Here is a 7,674-nt window from a genome sequence, read left to right as displayed (position 1 = left end):
GGTGGGGGGGGGGGGGTTACAGTTGGGGCTGGGAGCGGATGATGGGCGGGCATTAGCAAGGAGTGTAGGCATGCAGGCGGCTCTGGAATCAGCTGCTTGACAGCCCCGCCACACTGCTGCCAGATGGTTTTCTCCGCCCTCCACCCAACCCACCCACCTTGAGTCCCACGCTGGTCCCCCCGCGCGGGTAGACAACGTGCAGCCTGAGCAGGCAGCGGTTGTCGGCGCACAAGGGGAAGCAGCTGGCGCCTGCAGGAGCGGAGGCAGTGCAGCGGCGGCGCACAAAGGGGTGTAACGAGCGGGGCAGGGAGGGTCCATCACGTCTGTACGCAACTTGCACATTGTGGCCCTGCAGCACAGCTATCGTCGGCTGGCCTAGTGCAATACAGCTGCGCTCAGCCAGACACGCATGCACGCACATGTGTGCTCCAGCGGCGGCAGCCGGGTGGGCTGATAGGGCCCCGCCCTCGCGTAGTTTGGGAACCCCACGGCAGTAGACGCTGGCCAGCTGGGCTTGGCAGCAGCTACCAGCTCCGCCAGGCCGCGGTTGCTGCTGCCGGCGGCTGGGCTGCTCGCGGCAGAGGCTGCAGCCTGTACCGCTGCTGCCGCCGCTGCCTGGCCCGCTCCCAACAGCAGGCAGCTGCCGGCGAGCAGCAGCTGCCGTCTCCCACTGCCGCCACTGCTGCTGTGCGCTGCTCCAGCTTCTGCATCCCCGCAGCTGCAGGCTTGCTGAGCTGCTCGGCACGCCAGCTGCCGCCGTAGCTGCCACCGGTGCAGGACGCAGAGCGGTGGCAGGCGGCGGCGGGGGTGCGACGGCGCCGCCGCAGCACCCTGCTGTGCTGCTATGGAAGCAGGCGCCAGCTGCTGACCCGCCATGCCCTCCCTGCCTGCTTCCCGAGCCGTGGAGCCCCAGAGCCAGAGTAGGATGCCTGCCCCGACAGTGATGACCTCCCGTGTGTGGCAGGCAGGCAGCAATCTGCAGTGCAGGCTTTGGTGCCCTGATTGCAATTGCCCGCCGCTCCCCGCTCGACTCCCCGCTCAAACTGCCAGCTGTCATCTAATCTGGAGACGTGCAGGATGAGGCAGGCTCCCCTCGGCTCGGACAAAATTATTGATACTCACTCACTCCCACAACCAGCTCGCTGTGTCTGAGCCCTCCCGCAGCCCACCCCCTCACAGCTTTTGTCACATCCCAGCTGCAAACCCAGAGCCAGATGGCGGCTCAAGCAGCAGCGGCAGGCAGCCTGCAACATGCTGCCTTCGTGTCAGGCCCGCCCATGAGGCGGCCGGCACGGCGCCAGGCACCGGTCGCGGCAGCGCAGGCCAGCGGCGCCACCAACGTGAGCGGCGTGGCCGACAAGGCCAAGCCCGACTGGACGGGTAGGTGGGAGGTTCATCAGAGAGACGGCGCCGCACAGCCGCCGGTGCATGGGCAGCAGCGACCGGCTGGGCACGGGCTGCGTGCCCCCCTCCCCGCCTGCGCTCGCCGCTTGCTGGCCACGTTGGAGGGCTTGCGCTGCCGTCTGCCGCAGGTGACGACACGCTGTCACGTGTGGTCAACGCAGCCATCAACTTCAAGCCGCTCTTCGCGCTCATGAAGGTGTGTGACGAGTGTTGGGGAGGGGACGGGAGTTTGACCGCCGTGCATGCACGCCATGGTGGCACCTCACACTCACCTGCCGCGCCCTGGTGCCTGCCTGCCCGCCTGCAGCTGGGCGCGCGGCAGACGATGAAGAGCACCGCCGAGAAGGCGGGGGTGCCGTGGTCGGCAAACGTGCGGGAGCTGGAGCAGTCGGGTGGGTTGCTGGGGCGGCAGAGCGGGGCAGGGCAGAGGCTCCCGACAGCCTGCCTGGGCCGCCTGGCGAGCCTGGCATGCCCGTGTGCCGGGTTGATTGCCGCCGCCCTGGCCCCTGCCTCCCGCCTGCTGCAGAGGTGTTCCAGATTAAGGAGGAGATCGAGGACAAGGGGCTGGCCTACCCAGACTACTACACCGTGCCCTTCCACGGTGGGTGGGTGGCTGCGCGGGCAGCTAGGCTGGGGTGGGCTGCGCTGCAGTCATGCTGGCAGCTGGCGGCTGGGTGGAGGGGAAGCAAGCCAGGGCAGGCAGACATCGGCGGCGCCGATGCTGCTCCTTGCTTTCCAACGGGACCGGCGAGTCCGGCCCTGCGCAGGCTCCCCCCCCACACACACAAACCCAGCCTGCCTGCCCCTGTGCCCTGCCCATCCCTCCCATCTCCCACCCTCCCGCACCCCCCTCCCTCCTGCCCACGCCGCAGGTTACAACGAGGGCAACCTCAACTGGCTGGCGGCATTCGAGGTGGAGCCCGCCAGCGACGTTATGGCGCTGCGGGTGTGGAAGACGGAGCAGCTGACACCGCTGCAGGCCATGGTGGGTGGGCGCGGGCGCGGCGCACGAGGCGGCGGCGGCCATGCACGCCATCCGCCAGTGCGGCACCCGCGGGGCCCGCAGCCTGCTGCCCCGCGCCCTGCCTGCAGCTGCCCCACACCTGGCCACCCAGCACACACACATTGTCTACCCGGCCTTGCCTGGCCTGGCCTCTGCCGGCCCCATGCAGACGCGGCTGCGCAAGGCCATCTACACCGCGATCCGCGCTTTCCAGGCGCGCCACGACCTGCGCGAGGTGCGCGACATGATCGACATCGGCTGCTCCGTGGGCGTGTCCACGCGCTGGCTGGCGGCAGAGTGGCCGCAGGCTCAGGTTGGTGCGGGGGGGAGGGGGTCAAGGGCACGTGCGGTGTGCTGGCCGCTGGCTGCACCAATGCTGCGCCGGTTCTCGGCCCCTGGGGGGCACCCTCCTTGCTCCCCGCTGCCCTGCCCGGGCACCCGCCTGGAACTGTCCCCCGCCTTCCTGGGCGGTGGCCGAGTTGCGGGAGCGGCAGCTGGCGGGCGGCGCGGGGGGAGGCCAGGCAAGCCCACAAGGGCCGCCGCGCGGCACCCGCGCGGAAGTGGCGGCCCCCGGAGAGAAGGCATGGCTGCGGTTGGCTTTCTCGGGGCTGCCCGGCCTGCTGCCTACACTCCCCGCGGGCCCTCCCCCATGCCCACCCGTCCCTGCCCCCCTGCGGCGCCTTGCCTCCCCCTGCCGCAGTCAGCGGCAGCGCATCCGATACATGCACGCCAACATGGAATCCACGGGGCTGCCAGACGCCTCCTTCGACCTGGTGGCGGTGCAGTTTGTGGCGCACGAGTGCCCGGGCCGCGCCATTGAGGGCCTGGTGAGCGAGACGCCTGCTGCGGACCGGCCGCGGCGGTGGGCCAGCTGCGATGTGCGAGGTGGTGGTGGTGCAGGTGTCTGGCCCTCTCCCTGGGGCATGCATGCCTCCTCCTGACCCCAGCCAGCCAACCAGCAACGCCTCCCACCTCTGGGAACCCCGGTGCCCCCCTGCAGGTGCGCGAATGCCGGCGCCTGCTGCGCCCCGGCGGCACGCTGGCCCTGTGCGACAACAACCCGCGCAGCAAGGTCATCCAGAACCTGCCGCCCGTGCTGTTCACGCTGATGAAGAGGTGGGCTGGCGGCTCGGGTGGCGGGTGGGGGCAGGGCAGGGCAGGGCTGGAGGAGTGGGGCAGGCAGCAGGGCGAGGGGCGTCCCCTTTAGGGCCCTCTTCCATGTTCTCACCTTCCACTCGTTCATCCCCTCGCCACCTCAACCCCTCGCCACCCCCCTCCAACACCCTGGTGGCGCAGCACCGAGCCACACAGCGACGAGTACTACCAGTACGACATAGAGGGGTGCATGCAGGCGCAGGGCCTGCAGGGGGTGGGCACGGTGGAGAGCGACCCGCGGCACCGCGTCATCCTGGGCTACCTGCCGCGGGACCAGTGATGGCGGTGCCGCCTGCACCGCCAGGGCCGCCAGCGCTGCCGCGCGAGCTGCTTTCGTGCCATGCACTGTTCAAGACCAAGCTGCACCTCTGCCCAGCCCGTTGCGGCGGCTAACGGCTCATTGATTCACACATTTGGCACTACTTTGTCTCACTTTAACCATGAATGTGACATTCTTGTGTTTGACCAGCGAATATGCTGACTGTAAGCGGAGAATATCAATTAAAAAAGCAAGCTGAAAACAATAGGAGTATGCTCGGCATGGTACATGTGGTATGGGAGCAGCAGGACTTGTACAAGTTGTTGTGTGTGGAGACGGGAGCAATTTGCTGTCATTGAAGTGATTACACAGGCTGACGGCACAAAGCGGGCCAGCGCTGGAGGGCCAGGGCTGGAGCGCCTTCCATTGCTGCAGGGGTCAGCCGCAAAAGCCGGGGCCGCTCACGCTGGCTCCATGCATCAGATCCAGCACAGCGGTCCGCCCCGAGAATACGGTCGTCGCTAGGGCGCCCAAGCCGATGACAGCCGCCAGCAGCAGCACAAGGGAGCTGGCCAGGCCACTGCGCCGCACGGCACGACCAATGAGGAAGGTGCCCAGGCAGGCGGCGGCCAGGCAGGCGGTACCAAACACCGCGGCATACACCAGGTTTATGCGGCCCGCAGCGGCAAAGACCCCCAGGGCTGTGCTGGCGGAGAAGAGCACACAGAGGCCGGACGTGGCGGCGGCGGACGATGGGTGCACGCCCAGCTCTGCAGGCAGGCGGGCCAGGAGGCAGGCAGCAACGTGTGGCTGGCTGGCTCGCTGGCAGTGGCCAACTGATCCACAACTTTTATGCAAACAAATGCACTCACCAATCAAGAGGGGCGCCATGACCTGCAGCCAGCCGCAACACTGTAGCATCAGGGGCATTGATACGGCAGGACGGGCAAGCGGTTTGGCTGCATGCCAGCTGCTGGCTGCGCTGTAGGCTGCACTGAGTCGGCCACTCACCATGCCGCCCCCCAGCCCCAGAGTGCCTGCCAATGCGCCGCCGACCAGCGAAATTGCAGAGGCAGCTGCCAGCTGGCGCGCTGTCCAGCCTGGCACAGCATCCAAGCCAGCAGCGATATAGGCGGTGCCGGCGTCTGCGCTGCTGCTGCTGGGAGTGCCTGACAGGATGGGTTCGGTTTCATTGCCGCCACGCTGCCCCCGCTGTGCACGCATGGCCTGCAGATACCACGATGGGACAGGCTTCATTATTGCAAGGGGCTTGTGTGTTGAGGGCATGTCACATCGCACTGCTTGCCTGCCAGCTGAAGAGCGCAGAGAGGGCAAGCGCCAGCAGAGCTTGAAGGCCAAACAGCAGGCCGTGCTGCCAGCTGCAGCGCCCAAAATGCGCCTTGCCGAGCGTCAGGCCCAGAAAGGCAATCCACAGCAGCCCCATCTTAGCAAGCTTGGACCATGGGGCAGGGAGGCAATCACCCTGCAGCAGGCACCGGTGCCTGCTCAGCACATATCGCAGGCTTTCAGACTTTTCGAAGCCTGAGGCACCCACCTGAGTCGTGTCGCTGCCTCCAGCTCCAGCCATGCCATTGCACCTGCTCTCCTCGTGCTCTGTCTGCTGCGACTGGCTGCGCTGCTGGCAGTCAATCGCCAGACCGTCGCTGCAAGTTGACGAGCGCTGCAGTTGCTGTTGCGAACCATGCAGACTTAGCCGCTGAGAGCTATGCATGGGCATCAGCTCATCATCCAGCACACCATCCAGCAGGGTTGGGGCATCGCTCCAGCGCAGAGGCTCTGGTGCGCCCTCCTCTGCTGCTGCTGCCTCCTCCAGCTCGACCCTAACCTCACTCTGCTTGCTGGGGCTGGCACTGGCCTGCTGCTGCTGCTGACCCGCCTGCTCAGCCCCCCCTGCCGCAGCAATGTGCCAGCTAGGCGACGCTGCTTGCGCCGCCGCGCTGCCATCCGAGCTGTTGCCAGCAACACTGTAGCCAGACCCAGCGGCAGCTAGCAAGTGGTGCAGGGAGCGGCTGCTGCGTGGCGCCTTGATGGCCACACTCCGCCTGACAAGCTCCAGGCACAGCTTGGGCGACGGCTCTGGCTGCGGGCCAACCAGCAGCTGCCCGCTGCTGCTGCAGGCCGACTGCGGCTGCAGCCACTGCTGTGCCTGCTTCTCTGCTCGCCGCATGCTCAGTCCCGTGGCCGCGGTGCGTATGGCAAAGGTGATGAGCAGCGGGATGAGCAGGATGGTGACCAGCCAGGCGGGCAGGGCCAGGTTGAGAAGGACGCCGGTGGCGACGCCCAGGAGCAGGGGCGGCAGCAGCGTGAGCGCTAGGCTGAAATCAATGAGCGGGGCGCCGGGGCGGAGCGGATGCTGCCGTGTGAGGCTGAACGCCACGGAGCCAATGGCTCCGCCGGTGATGACCGCCTGGCTGAGTGCCGTGGCGGCCTTGATGCTGATTGACAGCAGCACGGAGAACAGCGGCACAAACACGGCACCCCCTCCAACGCCTGCCGCATTGGAGAGCGCCGACACCTGCGGAGCAGCAGCGAGGTTGGTTCAGCCTCCAGTGCACGAGTTGGAGCGGGCAGCCGAGGCGGTCAGAGAGGGGCGGTCAGAAAGGGGCGGTCAGCTCATCCACTCACCAGTGGCGCCAGCACCAGGGCAGCAGCTGTCCCGCCCGACAAGTGCAAAGGCTGATGCGCGCCGTCATGGTGTGCTGACACATTTGTGGACGCCGGCGATGTAAGCAGGGCCCGGCCGGTCAGCGCGCGTGCCTGTGCGCTGGCGCCGGGCACGCCGCCACCACTGCAGCCGCTGCCGATTGGTGACGACCGAGCGGCCGACACCACTAGGCTTGCTGCAAGCACGACCAGGAGCGGCAAGCAGTTCCCGGCTGCCACAGAAGCCATACAGCCAGTAAACCTAGGCAGGGCTGACTAGAACATCGCCAAAACCAGCAGACCTGCTGTGCAAGCTATTTTGGTTGATGTGTTATGCGATGGGAAGCAGCAGGAGGTGCTGCAGTTCGTGCAGGGGGTCGCTGACTTGGTGCGGCGGCAGCATGTTGCCCCCTGATGTGGCACCCTCCCGATTGGGCAACCCCCGCCCCCGCTCCCTCCTGGCAGCCCGCGCGGCGCTCCCCTCCCATACGTGAACTGACCCCATATAGCCCTGTTTGAGGGTTGAGCGGGGCGGAGCGGGGCTGCTTGCACACGTGATGGCATGCACGCTTCAACGCTCCCGCTGTCATCTCACCTCTCTAGCGTCAGAAATACAACTCTTACAAGCCAACCAACACGAACAGAGAGACCGAACAACAGAAATGAACAGGAAATATGAAGCCGCCACAGGCGGCAGCACCTTCCAGCGGAGACGGCAAAGCGTACAAGGCACACTTTTTCAATGGTTCTTGCAATTGCCACCCTTACCGGTTATACAGCCACAGTGCCGCCCACACCGCGCACCATTCTTCTTGCAGCTGCAGTTCCGGGTGCAGGCGCCGCGGCAGCCGCAGCGCACGGCTGCCTTGCCGCCGCCGGGCTGCGCCGCCATCGCCACATTGAGAGACACCACAGGCACTCCTCGCTGCGCCGTGCCGCTGAAGGTCAGCTCGCTGGCCAGGCTGGGTGGCGCCTTAGATAGCCTGCTGGCCTGATGCATACCCTCCACCACTCCAGCTCCGCTCCGCAGCCGGTACATGGTCACGCCAAAGGGCCGCTTGATCTCCACCACGCGGCACACGATGCGGTTGCGGCCCAGCTGCTTGCCCACTTTGCCGCGCTTCGGCGGCAGCAGCAGCACGTCATCGCCCACAGCAAAGTCCTTGGGCTCGCCCTTTGGCCTGCGCTG

The 7,674-nt window shown here is 66.9% G+C and overlaps 3 protein-coding genes across 3 annotated transcripts in view; 1 reads left to right on the top strand and 2 right to left on the bottom strand.

The window, feature by feature from the left end:
• Nucleotides 1–342, bottom strand: part of CHLNCDRAFT_50739 (hypothetical protein) — a gene marked incomplete at both ends in the record, with an annotated part of 1,934 nt that extends 1,592 nt beyond the window's left edge. The window contains 2 exons of the mRNA XM_005850090.1: nucleotides 158–249; nucleotides 330–342. Coding sequence (XP_005850152.1) covers nucleotides 158–249; nucleotides 330–342 — 105 coding nt within the window. The remainder of the gene's footprint in view (nucleotides 1–157; nucleotides 250–329) is intronic.
• An 872-nt stretch (nucleotides 343–1,214) lies between these two features.
• Nucleotides 1,215–3,842, top strand: CHLNCDRAFT_50738 (hypothetical protein; the record flags this gene model as incomplete). The annotated part of the gene is made up of 9 exons (XM_005850338.1): nucleotides 1,215–1,380; nucleotides 1,533–1,600; nucleotides 1,712–1,796; nucleotides 1,931–2,005; nucleotides 2,277–2,389; nucleotides 2,577–2,720; nucleotides 3,112–3,234; nucleotides 3,408–3,523; nucleotides 3,704–3,842. The coding sequence occupies 9 exons, from the start codon at nucleotides 1,215–1,217 to the stop codon at nucleotides 3,840–3,842; spliced, it is 1,029 nt and encodes a 342-aa protein (XP_005850400.1).
• Nucleotides 3,843–5,109: 1,267 nt separating this feature from the next.
• Nucleotides 5,110–7,674, bottom strand: part of CHLNCDRAFT_50737 (hypothetical protein) — a gene marked incomplete at both ends in the record, with an annotated part of 4,964 nt that continues 2,399 nt past the window's right edge. The window contains 3 exons of the mRNA XM_005850089.1: nucleotides 5,110–6,357; nucleotides 6,468–6,682; nucleotides 7,254–7,671. Coding sequence (XP_005850151.1) covers nucleotides 5,110–6,357; nucleotides 6,468–6,682; nucleotides 7,254–7,671 — 1,881 coding nt within the window. The remainder of the gene's footprint in view (nucleotides 6,358–6,467; nucleotides 6,683–7,253; nucleotides 7,672–7,674) is intronic.

Source organism: Chlorella variabilis (assembly GCF_000147415.1).
Source record: "Chlorella variabilis unplaced genomic scaffold CHLNCscaffold_4, whole genome shotgun sequence".
Taxonomy (NCBI): Eukaryota; Viridiplantae; Chlorophyta; class Trebouxiophyceae; order Chlorellales; family Chlorellaceae; genus Chlorella; species Chlorella variabilis.
This window is presented reverse-complemented; position numbering and strand designations above follow the sequence as displayed.